Source organism: Blennius ocellaris (assembly GCF_963422515.1).
Source record: "Blennius ocellaris genome assembly, chromosome: 1".
Lineage (NCBI taxonomy): Eukaryota > Metazoa > Chordata > Actinopteri > Blenniiformes > Blenniidae > Blennius > Blennius ocellaris.
In genome coordinates, this window is record NC_137650.1 from 34,353,832 (window position 1) to 34,377,382 (window position 23,551).

Below are 23,551 nucleotides of genomic sequence, written 5' to 3' on the forward strand. Positions count from 1 at the left end.
GAGTGAGTTAAATTCCCACTGATAAAATACGACACCTTGACGTGATTAAAGGCCCTAATTGAATCGCCGTCGTCCCGGCTGCTGCTCGCGAGATACTCCGGGGTCGTCAAACACGCTTCCTTCAAAACCGCTCGTAAAGGAAGTTCTTTTTCTCCGTAGCAGGAAGTGCGGCTCTACGGCGGCGCCGGTGTGTTGGAGGAAGTTTTTTTCCAGCAGGTGCTTCTTCCTGAGGCGGCGGCTGGAGGCGAAGGCCCGGGGAACGCTTCCCTCGACCTCCACGCCACCGCCGCCTCACGGCCCTCCTTCCTCCACCTTTCCTGCAACCCTTACCGTATTTTTGCAATCATTCGGAGCAGCTGTGGTCAAATCCCCCGGCGGCGGTGGAATTAAATACCCTGCACATGAGTGTTGAAACACAATAACCTGGATCCATACGTCCACTGTGTTAACCCTTGGATGCACAACCTACCAACCTATACTCTTTTCAAAAATGACCCCAATTCAAATCAATGCGTTTTTGCAAAATACTGGGTTGTTATTCTTCAAAATCTTTAAAACAAAGAGTGGTCATATTTTCATATTCCAGGTATTCCTCATAAAACATGTTCGTGACATGAGGCCATTAGCATTTTGATTTATTTTTTCATCAATTTTAAGAAATTGCAGTTTTTGTATCACTACCCCACTGTTCCACAAGCAGTTCCTATGGAATCTTTTATGAAACTTAATTCTTAGCAACTCTGACAGCCTCACCACCCTGGAGGTCAGTTTTACCCATTAATGAAAAGATAAATAAAAAATGCAAATGGCCTCATGTCACAAACATGTTTTATGAGGAACACCTGGAATATGAAGATATTACAACTTTTCATTTGAAAGATGTTGAAGAATAACAACCTGTGGGCTCATTTCTGACCCCACGTGTGCGTCTAAGGGTTAAATCCTCACGAACACGCAGACGGAATGTGTTTGTGTTTTGAAAAGCAGAGGAGTGGGACATTTTATAAGATCCCGAAGTGAAATGTTGACGTTTCCGTCGTCTCACACACACTTGATTGTCGACAGTTTCAGCCCAGTCGCCCTTCCTCTCTCTCCACGTCTGCTCCCCCAGCGAATGCAAATCGAAAGCGAATCCAGCGATCAAAACGAGCAGCTCGTCACCACGGTAACACGCAGGATGGTAGACGGCTGACATTTGTCTTTAATGGCGACTGTCGTCTTAGACGGCGGCGTCAGCAGAGCGGGAAGCGACTCGCCGAGGGGGCCGGGCCTCGTGATGTCATCGCCCGCCCCCCCCCAACATCTGGCCTGCGCCCAGAGTCTCGCAGCTGAAAACATGCGCCCCCCCCGTCCCCCCCCGGCGGAGAGCTCTCAGAGATGTTTAGTAACATAAAGGAGTCAGCTGGCGGACGATCAACTCCGGGGATTACGCCGCCGCCGCCGCCGCCAGGACGCTCACGCTCATGAGTTTAACTCTTTACAGGCCACTTTAGGAATTCACATGTTACTGATCTCTACAGCGGCTTTGTCAGACGTAAGGATTAGAATCCAATATGGCCGACCAAAACAAAGAAAACGTTAGAGATTTCAAGGAAAACAGAATTTATGTTGTGTTTCATTAAATTTGGCTTCATGTTGAGATTGAGGTTCGACGTTTTCATCACGTAAACATTTATACGTTTACATTTAAAGGTTGTTGTCGCTCTTTTCCTGGTCCAGCCGAATCAAGAGTTTGTTTTTTTTAACACATTGTGTTTTCAGTACGTTTTATACTTTACAACAGATTATCAAGTGTTCATGACATTCACTTGTGTTTTTTAAAAAACGACTCAGAATAGTCACAAATCAGTCGTTGAACATTTGAATCGCTCTTTAAACAGATAAAGCTTCAGTTTAATAATAGTTATTTAATTTTTTCTTTTGTCGGTATCCATAAGAAGACAACAGATTTAAAAACTGTTTTTTCAATGCATGAGCCTTATTTTGCACTAAACTCAGCATTTCAGACATTACTGGTAGAATTCATGGAAATTAATCTACGTTGTTGTTTTTTTTTTAAATTTGAGGCTGAGGATCAACAGTAAACATGACGGGTTGAATCAAAATAAATGAGAAATGGGATTTTCCCAACTGGTAACTGTTGCAGCAGAAAGCAGTGAGAGACTCAGGATCACAGCAGAGGAAATAAACGTCCTCCATCAGGCGGACGTGTCTCCCTTTGACAGCTGTCTTATCTTTTTACTGGAGTGTCTTCACGCGGCGGCTGCTTCCAAGGTCAGGACGCGTCTTCTTCTGTCATCTTCTGCTTTCTCCAGCCATCTTTACAGCCCGGCAGATAAAATAAGGATCCCTGCCGGTACTTCAGTCGGTGGAACGCTGCTCATCCATCTTCGCTCGGCTTCTGTGACGGGCGTGTCTGAGTCCGTGTGTGCGTGTGCGTGTGTGTGTGTGTGTGTGTGTGTGTGTGTGTGTGTGTGTGTGTGTGTGTGTACACGCCTTAGTGGCGGCCATTGTTCTGCTAACGTATGATTCAGTTGAAATACGTGGTTTCGTCGTGAGGCCGCGGCGTGTCCTCTTGATTGTCCACCAGACAGAGAGATTTATTTATTTATTTATTTATTTATTTTAATCTCCGCTGAATTTTGTTCTGAAAGACGGCCGTTTGGATCAGATGGAACCGAACCGGTTCCACAATGATCAGATCCAGTTTGTGTTTATCGCTGTGGCGGCGACGCCCCCCCCCCCCCCCCCTGCCGTTTCACTGAGACGACACACGTCGGGTCCGTCAGGCTTCACACGTGATGGATCGTCTCACTGCTTTATTAGATTCCAGCACGCCGCCATTAATTAATGCTGTTTTCATTCCTGTCAGTCTCGGAGAACCTCGGGAAACGTCTCCTCTTATTCTGAAATGTCACACTTAAGCCACACGAAACAGTGAAATTATCATGATGAGGATGGTGATGATAATGCAATTAATAATACGTTTTAAATAGTAAAAAAAAGTATGATTTAATAATAAAAGTTTCAATAAAAAAATTGTTTTATTAGAATAACAAATGTAATACAATGCTGACAACAGTCGTGATAATAGCCACCACTATAACAACCATTATAACAACAATAACAATGACAACCACAGCAACAATAATGACGTTGATGACAATAACAATAAACTTTTGATTGTATCGTAAATTTGACACAAGCCATGCAGTTCAAAGTGTAAACATGTATCACATCGGTGCCTCACAATAAGAAAAGTATTGAAAAAGACACTGATCAGTTACGTTTTGTGTCAAAATGAAAAAAATTAAAAATGTTTCTGCTTCAAAATTGAACTGAGTTCAATTATTCAATTATGAGCTGAGTCATTGGATGATTCAGCTGCCGTTTCCATGGCGACAAGCACGGGTTGACCAACAATAGTTAACAATGTGTGTGTCAGATGTCATTGCTGAGTTTATTACGTACAAAGAATGTTTTGTGTCTGTGTAAAGGATCGTATCCACCAACGTGCTTCACCTCGGATCTTTCAAACGACGGAAATCCTGCCTGGCAGCTCGTCTGCGGCATCATTAGCAGTGACGAAGGCGAGGATTCAACTCGTTTCATACGAAGTGATCAAGACTGTTGTTGAAGTTTTCAAGTGAAGAAGGAAAACTGGAGGTCTGTTTTCCCGACGTGCTCAGGGTCGCTGAACACACCGCCTCAGACTCTCGTGTGACAACTGTGCAAAATCCAACTTTTCTGAGTCGCTGCCGTCGGAACACATTTCTCCTGCACACGTGCGCATAGAGCAGGGGTGTCAAACATGCGGCCCGGGGGCCAGAAGCGGCCCACCAGAGGATCTAATCCGGCCGCCATGCGATTCTTTTTTTTTTTTTTTTTTAAAGTATAAATATGAAAACTGACAGAGGCTGATCTAAAAACACTAGATTGGCAAAAATGACATTGGTCAGAATTTGACCCCCGACATTAATGCGTCTGTGGAGGTCACACAACGCAACACCTTTCACAATAAAGGTGTCCAATTTATGTGAAGTGATACTTTAGACATGTAAACTAAAAAAAAAATGTCCAGATGATGACAAATTGTTTTAATCCTGAATAAAAATATGATATCCAGATCCAAATATTGTGTTGTTTTTTTTTTTTTGCAAATATAATATCTGATTAACTTTAATATGTAAATTCCAGAATAGACTGGCGAATTCTTGCAGTTATAAAAGGATCAAAAGAAGGAAAGACTTTGACATTTGTCCATATCTGCAGTTTAACATGTGATGTTTGACTTGTTGGGCCTCCAGAGGTCAGAGCAGGTTGATGTGGCCCCTCAACTGAAATGACTTTGACCCCCCTGGCATAGATGGACAACAACAAATGAGTAAACGTGTTGACTTGAGTACTTCTACTCCCACCTGAGAGTGCAGCTGTACTCCTGAACACTCGTGTTCACAATGCGTTTCCCTATCGGGACGTTGCAGGATTTTGTAATTAAACACCGAGGTTCTCTTTGTAATCGGCCCAATTTCCACCACATCCGTCACAACGAGCCGAGACGAAGCCAAAGCGGCGCTCCTGGCGTCCAATGTGACGAATTACTTCCTGTGGTTTTGGGTGTAAAACGCCCCAAAGCACCGCCCCTCAAAACTACATTTCATAAACATGCAGGCGTGTGTTTTTTTTCTTCTTCTTCGTCTTCGTGCCACGATGTGCCTTTATGAGGAGCGATTGGGGGGCGTTGAGCGGGTTTTGCAGTACAATCCAATTAAAGTTTGATAGCAGATTGAGTGAAGGAGAAATATCCTCTCACTGCCGCCATCTGTTTTCCTTTTAATGCCTCTGATTGTTTTTCTCTGCACACATGAATGTATTAATAATCCCAGCCTGCTAATGCTTCGGCGGAGGGTTTGGGCCGCGGAGTTATTTCCTTATATCCAAACCTTCACAGATATTTTGTGAACACTATTCCCTGAAGGAAATCGGCCCGCTGGTGTTTTAATCTACTCTCAAAATGTAAATGTAAAGCTTGAAATTGGATGGCGGCACTTAAATTGAATGAAAGCGGACGCATAACGCTTAAAAAAAAAAAAAAAAAAAAACTGCTAGTTTATAAGACTTTAATCCAGCGTGTTAATGGTTCATTCGGTGGGAAAAAAATGAGAGATCCTCACAGTTTCTGTTGAGAAAAGACGATTTCTGTTTTTATTTCTGAGCAGAACAGCCACATTGGCTCTCATATCTGTGGAAAAAAGCTTGTGTTTTGCTTCAAAAATGTTAAATAAATTCAAATTATTCAGTGATCGGAGGTCAATTCTGTTGCAATATGTTCCACTGAAGGATGCGTCAGTCTTAGGATTGACAGAGGAACCTGTGGAGAACCACATGGAGAACACAGAAAAGTGAAGCTCAAGTTCTAACGGCGGATTTTTGATATTTCGCAGTTGTTTTTTTGCAGCAGAAAGAAAGTTGAGTGACACCTCCGACGAAAACTTCAATCTCCGATTATTTCTTATCATCGACGACCATATCGTCATATTCGGTGTTCAGGGATATTTGCAAATTATTTAATATTTTAATATTCGTTATTCCTGGAAAGAATGGAATGGCATGGAAAGAACCTATATGAGGATATATGCGCATATATGAAACATATAAGCAGTTTATATGCACATATATGACAATATATGCTCATATGACAATATAGATGCTGCATACATGCGTATATATGCCACATATAGGCATAATTTAGGTGCATATATGTGAATATACAGGACATATTGGTCTCCTGTACTGCTTCTTTATTTCCACACACACACACACATATATATATATATATATATATATATATATATTAGTCCATATCTCACTTTGGCAACTGTCATACATTATCAAGGCAATAACTGAGAACTAACTAAAAAACAATTATGCAAGAAGAACATATAGGTGCATATATGCACACATATATACGTGCATATATGTACCTATATAAGTACCTGTATGCACGTATATGTGTACACATATATGTACATATAATATAGGAAAACGGCCAATTTTATATATGTCACATATATTAAAAACCTATATCAAAACCTATATTAAAACATATATGTTTATATTGGTTCTTTCCATGTGGGGCTGGGGAAAAAAACCCCAAAAGCTACGGGATCTCTCTGGCGCCCCCTGCAGGACGCCTGCCCCACACTCTGCATTAGCCTCTTCAGGTGCACCTGACATGGGACCTCTGACAGTTCGGACAGTCCGGGACTCGGTTCGAGGGGGCGGAGCCGGGTGACGTTCGCAGTCACATTGAGACTGGATCAAAAAAAAAAAAGTCACGCAGTTCCACCAGCTGCTCATTTGGGGGCGCTGTGGCCTGAGACAAACACTGAACGGCGATGAAGTCTTCGCTGTTCCACTGAAGGAACGCTGGCAGGCTAACCACTGTGATTTATTGTACCGGAGGAAGCCCTCAGAAACCAGAAACACACACCCCCCCGCACCCCCGTCCCCCCCCTCCCCCGAAGCTCCGAAACCTTCAATTAGGAAATTTAATTATCACTTAAGCTGCAGCTGGTCTTAAAAAGAGCAGGAACAGAAAGAGCCAGTGAAGTGAATAAAGCGGGGGGGGTAGATATTGTACGGGGAGATTTCACAGCCTCAGACCGTCTCTACAAGTCAATGCATCCAGCACACTTCATTGTCTTTTCTTTTTTTCTTCTTCTTCTTTCTGGACTGCCTCGTTCTGCTGACATCTTCGGTTTTCGCCGCCATTAATTGGACGTCTTCACAGTCTAATTTGCTCTTCATCGGGGGTTTTTTTTTTTATCTGTCACTTCACTCAATGAGCTTTTTCTCTCTCCTCCTCTTGGCTCCATTCAGCCCCGTCTGATACTGTGAACCTCATAAATGCAGCAAACGGCAGAATGCTGGTTGTTTGTGTTTGTGTTGCTCGGGTTAGTCAAGTGAAAGAGATGCGCTGATAATAGCACACAAAGAGGCAGTTATTACCCCCCCCCCCCCCTCCACTTACCCTCATGCACACTCTCAGCAAGTCCATCCAGGGATTATTGGGACATGAAAGGTGTTTGGATTTACATTTCTAGCCTCCATCTCCTCCTCCAGTCCGACATGTTGGACTTTCAATTCCAGGTATCGATTCCCCAACGTTTCCCTTAACGACTTTCAGCACTCGTCCCAGAACCGACTGGAACCTCGTGGAAATCAAGGTCTCACTGTTGCTTCTTGGTTTCAGGAGTCCAGAAGGTTGAACGGTCGGTTAAACGTACCGTCTTTGTCCGTTCACACGACAAACGACGCTCAGAACCAGTGAAAACTCTCCTCCTCCGTGGAGTCGGGTGGAACGCAGGAGGTGGACAGTCGCAGGCGTGTTTCCTGTCCTGCAGTTTAATAGTTTTCCATACGAATGTCCATCCATATTTAGTGTGTGTGTTTTCATTACAACAGTGCCACCTTGTGGCCTGACCTGCCAACTACGTCGTTTTTCAAAACTCTGCAGTGCGAAAGCGAAGATTTTCCTGAAACGGAAACGTGAAAAATTCAACATTTTTTGTTCCAACGTTGCTCAACTTGCATCGTTTTCAAAACGCGGAATGAATAAAACGTTTTTCACACAAAAAAACGCAAAATGCTATATTTTGGCTGCTGTATATAAAACCACCTACAACATGAAGCCTGGAGCCTCTGGAGCCCAGCAACACGATCTTTTATTTGAAATTCTCATGGATGAAGAGTTTTCCTGGTGAAGCTTTAACGACAATGAGGCCGAGACTTATTACATTATTTTTTTTATTTTTTTATTTTTTTATTTTATTAAAAGAAAGACATTTTTAAATACATTAGTCATTCCAATTTGCTTTTATTTTATTTATTTTACCACTGACCTCCTCTTCCTTCGCAATTAAACTCAAATTTAGATGCGAAGCGTGGATATTTACATAACGCGCCGTGTGTCCGGAGTCGTTACCTCGATTTCTCACTATCAAAGTGCAGCCCTTAATGCCGCGGCGTCGCCGGGTCGATAGCAGAGTGTTCTGTGTTGCATTAAAGCTCGGCGGTGTTTCAGGTTTACCGTAAAGCCTGCAGATATCTCTGGTCTGTCGGGGATTTACCTGGAAAGCAGCCCGGGTGACTGGTCAGCTCGGGCCACAGCAAACAAACAAACAAACAAACAAACAAGCGAATTCCAGCATGTGTTACAACATTGTGGTTTAACTCATCTCCCGTAATGCCTGCAGGCGCCGGCGTCCAGCTTCACCTCCGCACTGCAGCTGCTGCTCAGACGTTGTTTAAAGTTCATTTGCTAGAATAAACCTGTTAAAATGCTCCGTCGGGACTTTGGCAGAAGAAGAGGATGGATTCAGTTGGAACTCCGGTGGCAAAACAGACACAGAAGTTATCTTTCACGGTGTTTGTCCAAAATGTAAAATCAATAATCTTTCTTTGTAGGGAACTTTACTAAACGTAACGTCGGGGTATATTGAGGCATTTTTAAGTGGAAATGCAAAACTTTTATTGTGTTTTGGGGGTTTGTTTACATGACAACGCTGCTCCAGGCCACTGGAAACTCTACTATTGTTTGCATGACCTTTTCTTTTTCTCCTTGTGAATTCAGATAAGTAGGACCTCATATTTATATGAACTAAACTTTGTTGTTATATAGAATTAATTTTTTTTATTTTTTACAATTTTCCTCATACATAGTCGGGCTTTCATAACATTAAAAATAAATTCTGTCTGAGATCAGAAGAGCCCAATTAAAGAATTACTGTTAAATAAACAACATTTTCGCCTTTCAAAAAAAAAAAAAAAAAAAGTAGTTCTCCGAAAAATCAGTCCTCATATGAGGACATCTGAAGGAGGAGCTGGAATCGTAACCAGACAGAAAATCTTCCACAGAAGCTTTAAAAGTCCTCAATAAAAACCTTGAAATCAATTCTTGGAAGTCAAAGACTTGAAGCTAAAACAGAAGCTTGATGTTCTTGTTTGCCGGATCAGAGTCGGGCTCAATGAATACTTCATTCAAACACAAGCGCAGACGAGGAAACAATGTCTGGCATTTGTCTAAACATTGAGTACTTCTGCCGCCTGACACGCTTTATTTCACTGTGCATCAGTACAAAAGGAATTGCAGTGCTTCAACATTTAATTTCTTTGTTGTTTCTTTGAATTTCAAGCAATTTACATAAACAACATCAATAGATTGAATTATGCAGGATAACTGTGCCCATTTTATTTTCTCCATTTAGATGAATGACAGGGTTTATTTTCTCATGCTAATTGAACAATTAAAGGTTAAATTGAAACGCGTCGAGTCGGATCATGTCCTTTTGGCGCCGTGGATTCAGTGGGTTTTTTGGAAAATACAAGCCGTCGCTGCTCGTGTCTGCTTTCTGCAGTTGCTCGTCCAAACACGGCGCGTTGTGGGGCCGCAGCCGTTCCCCTCTGGGCTCCTCTAAGATGTGAGCCAGATTCAGGGTTTTTTTTCCCCCTTAATTATTTAAACCGACACCACTTGAAAACGTGCACCGTGGAGCCGGGCTGTGTGACGATCCAAGGTGAAAGGCAGCCGCTCTGCAAGGCAGCCGCTAATTCCGAGGAATCTCCAGGGAGATCCTTAAAGCCTCCTGAATATTCCATTAAGCTGCTCATTGTTATTCTATACCTGATTTTAATTAAGAGTAGTAGGAACCCAACTGTGTGATTTAAGGGTATGTCTGTGTACGTGTGTGTGTGTGTGGGGTTTTTTTTTTTTTTTTTTTCTGGGGCAGGCAGTCGTTGCGCTTCTTCTCTTTGCGGTGCTGCTCTTTTCTTTTCTTTTTTTTCTTTTTTTTTAGCTCATCTCCATCGGATGATGGACACATTCATTCATTAGCATTCATGTGATTAGAGACTCTGCAGGCAAAGCTGAGTAGATGATGTCTGGTTTGGTGGATCTAGCTCGCCACTCTCCCCCCCCCCCCCCCCCCCCCCCGCCTAAAAAAAACGAGGGGAATTTTTCTCTCATTGTGTTACGTATGATGAGGAAACGTTTAGCAGCTGTGGTACGCAGCACAAAAGTGGATTTTTCTTTTTTTTATGTATATATAATCAGTTAAAAAGTGTTGTGTTTGCTGCAACAGGGTGGAAAACGGGTAGTTGAGTGTATTTGAGAGGATTTATCTTTAAAGCAAATAACAGGTTTTGTCAGAAAACCCATACGTCCGGACTACAACTGATAATTCCTTGGTGTCCTTGAATGCAGCACTCTGCTGGACGGCGGGTGTCCGTCTAGACAACCCAACTCCGAAAATGCAACTCTTCTGAAACTCTGCTCCGACGTGTGGCCTGTCGCGCTAACTCCATCGATTTCACTGATTCTGGCGTTGCCGTGGAAACGTGAAATCAAAGTCTGACTGTGAACAGATTAAGCTTTTTGCTGATTAACGCCACAGGCTGACAAATTGGCCTACGATGTGACTTGTTAACAAGCGGATAGACACAAGAATAAACCCGCCGATGATGATTTGATCTTTTTCCAGACGTTTCACTGTCGAGTATTTTTGCCGTCTTCCTGCTTCGCCGTTTAATGAAACGTTTCCCCCGGTAGGAAGACCAGCACTAATATTGATCGGCCGTGCAACGACGCCACAGTTTGCAACCCAACTCAATTATGGAATTGAATTCTCTGGATGAACTGGTCTGATGCGCCACTTTCCCCGTGACAAAGAGATTATTTCAATAACTCTCAATGTTGTTTTAATTATCTGTCTCTATCGTGATATTACTCCAACTGATGAAATGGACTTCACTTATTTATTGCGTTTTAACCGCTTCAGCCGCCTCCAAGGGGTTTTTTTTTCCCGCCGAGGTTAATCACATTCACTCATTCACAAAACACGACTCCCATTCAAGGCGTTTGACTTCCGTTGGGAGGAATTTGTGTTTCGGCGTCTCTCCCCCTGAAGACACGTCGCCATGACGACGGGACCAGCAAATACTCGACGTACCAGACGATTCAGCACGACGCCACTTTGTGTTTACGCCAAGACAAGATACAGTCGGTCTGTTAAAGACAGAAAAGACGAGTTTCCACTGAAACACTAAACTCCCCACACACTCCAATAAATCCTTCCTCTCGTGGAGCGCTGACATTTGGAAAGATGAGGTCAGAGACGAAGGCTGAAGGCTGAAACTTCTCGGGTCAAACGCTAACACCTGACACTTCTTGTTAAGGCTCAAGATTTCTCCTCTGGCACAACGATGAAATTGGAAAGTTCAGTATAAAGTCACCCGGAGACACGACGTGAAATCAAACCTCACTGCTCGATGTCCGTCTGCAGCGAATCACAAGAGTCTTCAGAGACGCCGACTTTATCCTCGACGCAACGGGACCTTCCCCATGTGATCAACCAACCAAGTTGTTGTTCATGTGCAAGAAATGAGCTTGAACCTTACAATCTCAAAAAAAACTACCGTATTTTCCGGACGATAAGTCGCAACATTTTTCCCAAACGCTTTCAACCCTGCGGCTTGTGACACCATGCGGCTAATTTCTGGATTTTTACGCGTTAACGGGCTTCACGCCGCCAGATTCTACTTCTGCATGTAGATACAGGCTGTTTTTAGCCTCTGCTTCTACAAAACTTGCCTTAAAAGTGACATTTCTGCTCTTTCTGAGCTCGTCTCACGCTTCTTCCCAGCGCTCCAGCAGCTGACTGCCGTCAATGATGCGTTCAGGTGCATCACGTAAACCCGCGCGCTGGACTCCGTGGCTGAGGAATCTTCCTTCTCAGAGTCACAATTCGAAAATAAAATACTTTATGAGCCAAGATAAATCGCCTGCTGATTATGTATCTGTCTCTCTGTGTGTCTGTGGGCTTCGCAGCAGGAGCATGAAGCACAACCCAGCACCGTGTGCAGGAATTTCCAGCACTATCAAAGACAGATTTGGGAGAATTGATGAAAATATGCGCAATTCCCGTGCTCCTGCATGGAAATTCTTGCTCTGTTACAATGTGGACGCCTGCGGCTTATTGTCAAGTGCGACTTATATACGTTTTTGGGGTTTTTTTGTTTAGTTTTTTAAAAATTTTACGGTCTGGTTCTGGTAATTTCTGCTGCGATGATATTGGTTGTTAGAGTAGCTTTAGGCCTCGTTTCTCCATGTAGACGGTGGAAATGCTGCTACTGCACTCTAGTAGCAACTAGTAGTTGTACATATGCTCAGCAGGAGGATGTTTTCTCTTCATAAGGTAACGTAAACGGGGTCTGAGCTCGTCGTATCGGTCTTAACACCTCCTGTGGTGGAAAGACAGCCGAGAAATTTCTGACACTGTGAAGCGAGGCCACAGAAATAATAGCCGCGATCAAAGATATTGCCGTGATTGACCAAGGCCCAGGCTAGTCTGGTTGCTTTCTGTACACTTATGGCTCGAAGGAGGATATTGCTGGGTTGGAAGGATGCAGAGCCACCTGTGTTTAGACTTTGGGTCAGTGATGTCATGTATTACACACAGCTGGAAAAAATCAGATACACAACAAAAGGCTCAGTTAAAAAATTTCACGACGTTTGGGACCCTTTCCTTGCCTATTTCCAAAAGATGGATGCAGTTGAAATTGTATAGCTGTAAACTAATAATTTGTAAGGAAAGCCTACTGTAGATTAGTCAATTACACAACATCTTTGTGTGCATTCTGAGGTATTTTATTGGCAGTGATTATTGACAGTATTATTATTGTATTTGTTTTTCCTTTCAACCTGTCTGGCTTGTTACTTGTTATATGTTGACTGTGGGGTTCGGGGAGGGAAGAAAAGTGGGAAAAACTATTGGTAATTTCCAATGTAATATTGTTTAACTGAATCTTGAATAAACAAACCTTGTTTAAAAAAAAAAAAGATGTTGCCGTGATTATCCCTCATTACACTTTTATGGGAAAATCAAAGTTTATAACCACCTTAAACACAGACGGAACTTTTTGCTGGAAGAAGAATGAACGCCGTCGCCTCACATCCCGGCTTGTGCTGTGGACACTTTCCTCACTTGGTTTTGCAGTCCCTCGGCTGAGTTCCCGGCTCTTAAATCGACTAAATCTTTGTTCCTCCAGCCTCATCACATCTCTCCCGGCTGAGTTCATCACTTTTGCTGTGTGTGTGTGTGTGTGTGTGTGTGTGTGTGTGTGCGGAGATGACTTATCCACGGCACTTTGTCTCCGTCGGTTATAATGAAGTGGCCGGTTATGACGCCATGAATATGCATGCAGGGGTGTTTTGTGCTAAAGTGTACATAAGCGCATTAAGCGCGGGTCAAGGCGGGGCACGGCGGGTGGGAAGCGGCGAGCGTCGACGCTAAAGCTATCGATTCCAATTAATCACAATTCTCCCTTTTAAAATCGACTGGGCAGGAGCTTCGTCTTCCGCAGCCCCGGTCAGCAGCGGCTATTGAACAGAAGTGCTGTGCTGCCAATCTGCTCTCCTGTTAACGAAGCGCGACGAGGCCGGAGTGAGGAGTGAGAGGGGTCACTCCAACATAAATCACTCCTTTTTGCTCATTTCCAAGCAGCTGCAGGAGAAGCACACTGCACCAAGAGGGGAAGCTCGTTCCAACCACCAACCGCTCAGCGGAGGCTGGACGTTCTGTCCCCTGCAGGGACGAGCGCTCATGTTTTGGCTTGTGGCTTCATGTTGTTTGATCAGTATTGAAGCTTCGGCGACCAACACAGTCACAGTCACGCTTCCACAAAATAAGAGCAGTGCTATCGCAGGGGTCGGCAACCCGCAGCTCTCTGGTCCCTCCACTGCGGCTCCTGGAGCCTCGGTCCCACTGCAGTTCATCCCGGAGGGACTTAAGGAGGCAAGGCCACCCAGAGCGCAGTCCCGCTACAAAGAGTGGTAAAATGTAGGGTCGTGAACAACGCAGCGATGTGATGTCATTACAACAATAATGGATGAAGAACGTAGAATCGCGGCTCAACTGGTGTCTGAAGCTGGGAGCTTCCTGTACCTTTCACAGTAAAACCACTGCGCTGCGGAGCGCCAGCAGTTCCGGGAGGTTCATTGCAGACTTGTTGAGAGTGACGGAACATTCTACTGAATTCCACAACAACTACAGGACATTAAAGACACACCATCACACTCATGGTTCTAACAATCCAGATCTCCCACATTTATCTTCCATTTTAATAATGTGTAGCGATAAAGGAGCTGAGAGCTGCAATGCATTATGGGAGTTTCTGTTTGTGGTGTTTTAAATGTAATTATTGGGGGTTATGTTAGGTTTGTAGTGTTGGTAATAATTGTGTTTTTGTTGCTTAGTTCATGTAGTTTAGTTTATTAGTTGTAAGTTGTCAACCAGCAGTGAAGGTTTTGTGTCGTGTCGTCATGGCATGGTCTTCCTGTGGGACTGTCAAAATAAAAGTGTGCAGCTCTTGGGGTGTTACGTTCAGTGTGAACTGGGACCAAATGGCTCTTTGAGCATTAAAGGTTGCCGACCCCTGTGCTATCGGAAGTGAAACAGCTGATCGGAATATAACCTACAACGGAGTAGGAACCGTAACTTCTGGACTATGAACGCACTTGAATAGAATCCGCAACCACCAAAATATATATATATATATATATTTTTTTTATAGAAGGTCGGAGTTTCGTGATGCACCTGAACGCATCACAAAGACACGAAGCCTGTTCACTAAAAACCCATAAATTAGCCGAGTCCTTTGTTTAAGCCGCTGCTTTAATTAAAGCTTATAGTCCGGAAATTACGGTAAATGTATAACGGCGAAAATAAATCTGAACTAAGCAGACACGGTTTTCAATAAGTGATTGAATCAATGTATTGTTTTGTTCACCTTCTGATAACTTTTGTGCAAAATTTAATTGGGTGTCTTTAAAAAAAAAAAAAAAAAACGACTTCAGTTATTTCAGTAATACGTTTCTAGTGTTTTCTTCTCTGCCCCCATGTTTGTATGGCTCCTTTTCAAAAACAACCAACACACCTCCTTGTGGCCTGGCATGCTATAACTGATGTTATAACTGCACTTTCAGCACTTCGGGTGTTTCCATGGAAACAAACATTGTTTTCAAAACATTGCTGTGTAAACGCGTAACATTTGTGTACGACGCAACACAAAACTTTAATTATAAATTATACGCCATTGAAAAGGAATATAGAAAAATAATTATCTGTTGCTTATTGTATTTAGGTTTTAAAATGTTTCATCTCTTCCGATTGATGAATTACATTTCCAGGTAGAAGGATTTTCTCACCAGCAGATAATCAGCAACCAGATTCGGCTGAAAGCTTCAGTGACTCTAATCTAAATTATTCTCTTTCTATTTTTTTTTTTTCTACCGTTGCATAATTGTAGAGTGGATGATTGGCAGCACGGATAGAAATAATATCAGCACTGGCATCAGCGAAGCTGGGATGAGCTGAACTGTGATAGATGCAGTGGGAGACGAGTCGCTGTTGGGCCTGATCGTAGAGTGTGATTTTACCCCCGAGCTCGTCTTGGCAGGGGATCTGACGAGACGTCTGCAGGTGAGAGGGGCGGATGCTGAGTCATCACTCAGCCTGTCGTCAGCATCCACTGACCGTGTGAAAAGCTCGGCCGCCACAATAAAACCAATAAACACACTGAAAACAAGCGACGAAACACTGAAAACAAGCGAAGAAACACTGAAAACAAGCGAAGAAACACTGAAAACAATTGAAGACAAACAAAGAAACACACTGAAAACAGTGGCTTTTTTTTAATCCACTTATGGTTTTTCCCCATCGCATTTGTACACGCACGCACACACACACACACACACACACACACACACACACACACACACACACACACACACACAAAACCACAGTATAGTCAATTATGCACACACGCCAACAAATGCAAAACACACAACACAGTAACACACATTTACACTGACTATACTATACACACACACACACACACACACACACACACACACACACACACAAAACCACAGTATAGTCAATTATGCACACACGCCAACAAATGCAAAACACACAACACAGTAACACACATTTACACTGACTATACTATACACACACACACACACACACACACACACACACACACACACACACACACACACACACACACACAAAACCACAGTATAGTCTATTATGCACACGCACTAACAAATGCAAAACACACAACACAGTAACACACATATACACTGACTACACAGCTAGTTATACACACACTCACACTCACACACACACACACACACACACACACACACACACACACACACACACACACACACACACACACACACTACTAAGGCGACAACCACAGTCGGTCCAAAAACTCAAAGAGGCCCTGCATGGTAATAACACAGCATGATATTCACTTTATTCTGGGACGGAGTGGCCTTCCTCTATGAAAACACAAAAACCACCCAACTCCTTCCCTCTGCCTCACTAATAAACCCAAGAATACCATTTTCAGTTTACACATTGTAAGTTCTTTTTAATTGAAGCCATTGTGTGCGATTGTTCCGAAAGCGGCCCGCCAGTGTTGGTTTCAGATCAATGGCTTCAAACGCAGGAAATAATTATTTAGCGTGGAGATGAAAGTGGGGTGCAGAAGCACAAACAGCCTGTGGATCCAGCCTTTTTTTAATTAGGGCTGTGTGTCTCCTGCTCGGCGCGGCAAATTAACATCTACCATCCAGGATAAGTGATTGTGTTGCACAGAGTGTGTGTGTGTGTGTGTGTGTGTGTGTGTGTGTGTGTGTGTGTGTGTGTGTGTGTGTGTGTGTGTGTGTGTGTGTGTGTGTGTGTGTGTGTGTGATAGAGAGAGAGGTCGAGGTAGGTGGTGGCGGGGGGGGGTTGTTTTTGGCCTCTGCCACTTGAGAAAAATTAATTCCTGAATATGGATTAAAAGATGTTGCTTCCAATGTGCCGTTGTGTTTTCCAGCTCTGAAGATTAGAGTGAATATACGTCTTGACATTTTTTTATTTTTTTTTTTTAAGCAGAAGTTTTTAATAACTTCCCTTGATGCTGTGTCGAGGTTTGTTTGTTTTCCAAATGGCCTCGGTAGAAATCTGACTTCCCTCCGTCTGTTTCATAAGAGCAGTGCTGATAAAACTGCCACGTATTGGTGTGAACGTCAAGACGTTAGTGTCAGTCTGCAGAAATTAACGTGGATTTCTTCCTGTGCCAGGTACCAAACTGGAAAAAAAAACTTTTTTTTTTTTTTTTTAGTTTTGTCACATTGCTCAAATTGTAAAAAATTACATCAAAATATACTATTTGCCTTTTTAAAATAGAAAACATAAAAGTACTTTTTGACTCAAATATGACTCGGGTTTTTTTTAACAAAACATTTTATTTGAACAAACAAGCAGGTATTTTATCATTTCTATCAAAAGAATAAACATTTTGGCCACAAAGGTGAAATTGTGAGTCGACGACGCGTGTAAACTGAGGAATCTGCTGAAAATTGTTCTCGAATACCAAATGATGCTACTTAATCGCAGTAGTTTGCTGGTTTCGCACTTCCATCCTGAATGTAGTTTATACACGCGTCATTGAAGGTCCGACTTTTGGAGAAGGTGGAATTGGTCCAGTGCTTTGTGTCTGTAGAAATGGGGATGATGTATAAACACTGACCGCGGTCGTCTTAAAGAGTTCTTCTGCACATGCAGGAGTAGATTTCACTTGAAGACGACGTGGAAATCCTCCTCATGCACGATGATGTGACGATCGTTGTTGAAACTTTGGATTTGCCGACGCCCCACCGACATGCTTGAACATATGAGACAAAAACGTATTGCTCTGAAGGGAATGTCGGTATTTGACGTCCTCCTCCTTGTCGTCCTTCCCCAGGCATGCCCAGATTCGCCAGCCAGCCGTCGGCCGCCACCGTGCGCCTGGGCGACAGCCAGGTGATGGCGTGCGAGGTGAACTCCGACCTGGTGCCCTTCACGCGCTGGGAGAAGGACCGGCAGCCGCTGGAGCTGAGCGGCAGGCTGGCCCAGCTGCCCGGCGGAGCCCTGGTCGTCAGCAACGCCTCGGAGGCCGACGCCGGCCTCTACCGGTGTCTGGTGGAGAACGTGGGCTCGTCCAAGGCCAGCGACGAGGCCCAGCTCCAGACTGCGCCAGGTGAGTCACCGAAATCGGGCTGCGTCACACATGGAGGGCCGAGGGCTGGTTTTAGGGCCCGTCCACACCGGGAACCTGGTTCACCCTGAACCGGATGTTCCCGGTCTGTCGTCCCCACCGGGAACCCGGTTGACCCTGAACCAGATGTTCCTGGCCCGTCGTCCACACCGGGAACCCGGTTGACCCTGAACCAGATGTTCCCGGTCTGTCGTCCCCACCGGGAACCCGGTTGACCCTGAACCAGATGTTCCTGGCCCGTCGTCCACACCGGGAACCCGGTTGACCCTGAACCAGATGTTCCCGGTCCGTCGTCCCCACCGGGAACCCGGTTCGCCCTGAACCAGATGTTCCTGGCCCGTCGTCCACACCGGGAACCCGGTTCGCCCTGAACCAGATGTTCCTGGCCCGTCGTCCACATGAGGCGGTTTTAGAAGCGTGAAAACAGTTTTTTGGGGGTTTTGAACACGGGTCCCAGAGTGGGGAAATTCTAAAACCCCGGCTCATGCCGTCCACACCCTGAGGGGTAAAGACGGCAAAAACGATCATCTGTGGAGAAAAGATGAGGTCATCTCGCGCCCCCCCCACCCCCACCCCCCCCCCACTGTGGTCCGTGATGTCATCAAATAACCACAACAATCAGGAACAACAAGCTCCAGTGGAGCTGCAGAAGCTACTGACGCTAGCAGCAGGAGGACCATAGACCTATAGAACTAGAGCTATATAGAGCTTTATGAGCAGGTATCTACGTCAAAATATCTATGTGCTCTGTCTTCTTCTGCGTTTTTGGTGTGTTTGGTGAGTGACAGCGCCCCCTAAAGGCCTGGCAGGTGTACTACACGCCCTGAAGCCTCGTGTCGAGTCGAGTTCATAGCGACGGAATGTTTTAGTAGAAGTCTGGGGAGAAAAAGTCGTGCGGACGTGCCCTCAGTTCCCGTCTAATCAAACATTTCACACCTTCTCCACTTCCTCTTCGAGACGCTCCCAGAGCCTCTTGCGCAGTAAATTGAAGTTTATGTTCAGTCCAGTGCGCAGTTTGATTACAGGGGTTCTCTCTGGGTTCCTCATTACCTTTAGCTTGAACAGACCCGCCTGGCTGCGGTGAGGGACGGCCGGCCGGCCCGGCTGCCGAATGCGGCGGTCAGATTCCCGGCGGGGTTATCGGCGATGCAACACTCACTCAGCCCCGCCGCTCATAAGCAGTCTGAATTCCAGCGTCTGCCGTCTCGCCCCCGCTACAAGGTTTTATTTACTGAGTTGTTAAGCACCAGCCTCCTGCCGGCACGGAGGAGATATTAGTGGCTGTAAATCAGGCTCCAACAAGACCTCAGCAGGAGGCCTCGCCGCCGTTCGCCGCCTCTAAAGACGTGTCGTTAGAGTGGCAATAAGTTGTAAGCATGCAGACGGAAAAGTCATAAAGCCGTGTGAGGAAATTGGGAGAAAATTTGCTGGGATGCGACCAGATGTTGAAGCTATGGAAATGCTTTTTTTGTAATTATGTGTACTTTAGCTCAGTTTTTCCAATGAGTGAGAGCTTTATGCATCTGTTCTTTTTTTTTGTTGTTGTTTTGTTTTTTTCATTAAAGTCACGGCTTTTTAAAACTTGTGCTAAATCACCGTGACCGTCTGGATATTGCAGAATGCCACAGAGGCAGGAATTATTCTGTGCACTTTGAACTCCTACAGAGCCGACACTTAAGCTGCCTCAGACATCAACACGGACATTATTCACTGGACTGCTCTTGGTTTTCGGTGTCAGAAACGCCCCCACAACACACACAACTCCCTTTTTGAAGTATTTAAGAAGGATGGCGCCCGAAACTGGGATGGATTCTACAAAAACTCGTCCACGGATGAGATTTCAGAATTTTTGGAAGAACATGAATCATTCATAATGTACTTTTACACATTATTTCTAATTGATATGCTTTATATGTTTCATATAGCTAGCATATGTGCATGTATATTTAGTACGATATATTTATTCTCGTCAAGAATGGTCTTTGCACACATGACGCCCTGCACCAAAACATCAGCACTGCCTTGTGCTTCTCTCTACGTTCCAGCTCTCTAATGACTATCTGTCATATTTTCATCATTTAAAGTCGCTATCGGAAGACGCTCTTACGTGATGCACCTGAACGCATCACTCAAAGCGTTCAGCTACGAAGTGGCGTTATCCTGTTCCGACATCGAGGCACTACAATGTCTTTACACCGTTATAAAGATATATTAGTCCTGAGCTCCATGTGTTAATCCCACAGTTTTTTTTTTTTAATCAGTGTTTAAAGTCGGTACTATTTTTACTGGCGTAATGATATTGTTATGTGTGATGCGTCTGAGTCACATGTAAGCTGCGTTTTTACTTTATTGTGTCAAATATATAGATATATCTTAGGTTTTTGTGTCAGATACAGTTAATAACCCTTCCAAATGTGTTAAATATACTTAACGTGGACGGGTTGTCCAGGTTTGCAGTTTCGTGGACGGATGATTGTTGCGCAGCTTTTCTTTTCCTTCTGAGCTTTGACCCAGTCTGACCCTTTCTTTTCTCTCCCCACTTCCAGAAAGCGGAGAAGACAGGAAGCTGGAGTTCCTGGAGCAACCGGCATCCGTGGCCAAGGTGGTGGGCGCCAGCGTGCTGCTGCCCTGCGTGGCCACCGGCTTCCCTACGCCCAACGTTCGCTGGATGCATGGAGACAAGCTGCTGGAAGAAAGGTATGAGGGCTGAACACCAAGTCGAAACAAATCTTGAGGAAGCTGCATGTTCTTGTAGTGCCATTCCAACCAGCTTCATACAATTTAGGATGCTGGAGCTTATTATGACCCAAGCCCCGTACAGGTCGGTCCGTCCATCCATCCATCAGGATCAAATGTCGCATTTTACTCTTCAACAAAGCAAATTCGGTCCCGAGCCCTCGGTATTAGACGAAACGCCCCGTCACCCTGCAGCCACGCCACTCAGAACCCATTCTTAAAAGTCCTCCGATACTAAATAAAGCCAACAAACCCTCCAAACCCAAAGACCACTTTGTTGAGCTCCTCCTGGCTCCCTCTATTCTCCAGCTTCTGAGAAGCAGCCCGGGCCGCTTTGCTCCGTTAAGCCCGGCGCCTCCGGCCTCCAGAAGCTAAACTGTTAGTCCTGGCGCCTCCACCCCTGAGGTGTAAATGCTATTCTGCCACTGCGGCGTCGGTGGGGGGGGTGGGGAGGGAGTGGGGACCTGGACGTGCCGGCGGAGCCACTTCACATGGGAGACCGGGGCGGCGGGGTTGCCAGCCGACTGGAAGTTCACAAATGAAGAGCCGAGGCGGAGTGTCACAGCGTCTGTGCTCTCGCTCCTCCGGCTCTCATTAGCTCTGGCAGTGCAGCTGAAATCCCTCCGAGAGCAGAGCTTTGGACATGGGCTGTTTGATTCTTACCAATTAAGAAAGCACTTTGTTTACCTAACCCTCATGCGCCAGTCCTCCAGAATAATAACACTGCAACTCGCCGGGGGTCAACAGAAAAAGAAGGGAAAAAAAACAAACCTAAATCGGGCTCATTTATCTAAATCCGGCCCAGATTGGGATTTCTGCCTTCAGTGAAATGAAATGGAAGGTCATCACGTTGGTAGCCACTCGGCCCCAGTGTGGTGTGAGCGAGAATATCATTAGACCTTCCAACCCTCCGTTCCGGGCTCGCCTCCACTCGAATGTCTTTGCTGCCTGTGGAGATGTCTGTGAGCGCCTTGACCTCATAAGAGACTTGGCTAAAAAGGTACTTATTAATCTACCTTGTATTAATTACAAAACAGTATCTGGAGGGAACACCGTCAGTAATTAGCAGGAACACTGAACAACCGGGGGGGGGGGAGTCTGGGAGATATTGGAGAGGACCCCCGATGTTCCCGCCTTCGGCACGCAAACCGATTGTGCCGCGAATACACGAACGAGACTGTTCCTTTTGATTTCGATACCACGTCGACAATTAAAACGGATAGCGGTGGAACGTCTCTCCTTGAAAGTCTCGTGTCCCTCTCTCCGGCTTTACATGGGCGCTGGAGGAGCTGCTGTCAATTAAGAAAGCCGTGTGAAGGAGGAAGAATCGCCAAAGAGCACTTAATTGGTCTTTGGTGCGAAGCTCGAGCAGCGGCGGCGGCAGACGTGAGGGGAAAGTTGATGAAGACGCGTCGGAGCCGCCGACCCGGTGACGGGGGGGACGGGGGGGGGGTTACCTCGTCCAACTCCTGCCGCAGACGACTGAAACTTTGCCGTGCCGCTAGTTTCCGCTCTGTTCGGAAGTCTGAACTCACAAATATCAACCCAGCAGGGTTACCGTGACTGACTGACTGACTGACTGACTGAAGGACTGACTGAAGGACTGACTGACTGACTGACTGACTTAAGGACTGACTGAAGGACTGACTGAAGGACTGACTGACTGACTGACTGACTGACTGACTGACTGACTTAAGGACTGACTGAAGGACTGACTGACTGACTGACTGACTTAAGGACTGACTGAAGGACTGACTGACTGACTTAAGGACTGACTGACTGACTGACTGACTGACTGACTGACTCCACAGAAACACTCCAGGACACTCTAAAAGACACGGCGCAATCCTTCAAAGGTCTTTCCACAGAGAAGTTCTGCTTTCAAGTCTTTGAAGAGTCTCATTAGCATGGTATTCATAACCTGTCAGAGAACAGACGTGACGCTTCCGTTTGTAGTGTTTGTTTATATCGTCTTGTACGGCTCGACGGCTGCTATTAACGTCTTTGTCGCCTGCGCTGATGGACGGCGACGGAGCAGAGATCTGAAAAGGGGGAACTTTACAACAGGTGGTTGTCAAACATTCAGTCGATTTCTGTCTTCAGCATGAACAGTTTCACTTCCCGGAGCTTTCAGGTGGGTGGGGATTGTGTCTGTCTGCCGGGACGGTCTTTTGTTTCTCTGATGACGTCATTGTGAATCGATCAAACTTCAGTTGAACCACATGCTCGTACTCATATATAGGAATGCACCGCCACTGTTTTATTACAGATGAGAACAAATACGAGTGGGAACCTTCGGTTACTTGCTGATATCAAGTATTGATACGAGTACGAGTACTGTGTTCAGTATCCGGTCTGACACTCAGTAATTATATCAGTGCATCTCGACTTATATTCATAGAAAAAGGAAGGAAGGTTCTTTTACTTGGTGTTTCGGTTTCTTGTGATTTTGAGTCAATGTGAGACGAACCCTAACGCCACTTTCGCTCACTTCAAACACAATGAAACATCTCCTTTGGGTTGTTTCCGGACTTTAACCCGGGTCACGTTGTTCAACCACTGACATGTGAAGTGTGATTGACTCTGTATCATGTCTCCTGATAGTTGGTTTGAATTATTCGGCTGCAAGTGAACGTTTTCTCTCTAAAACTGATAGAAA

At 45.0% G+C, this 23,551-nt stretch overlaps 1 protein-coding gene across 4 annotated transcripts in view; it reads left to right on the forward strand.

The window, feature by feature from the left end:
* Positions 1–23,551, forward strand: part of neo1a (neogenin 1a) — a 219,730-nt gene that overhangs the window by 102,749 nt on the left and 93,430 nt on the right. For all 4 annotated transcript variants that reach the window (XM_080496441.1, XM_080496444.1, XM_080496442.1 and 1 more), the window contains exons 3-4: positions 17,863–18,138; positions 20,703–20,853. In XM_080496441.1, coding sequence (XP_080352567.1) covers positions 17,863–18,138; positions 20,703–20,853 — 427 coding nt within the window. The remainder of the gene's footprint in view (positions 1–17,862; positions 18,139–20,702; positions 20,854–23,551) is intronic.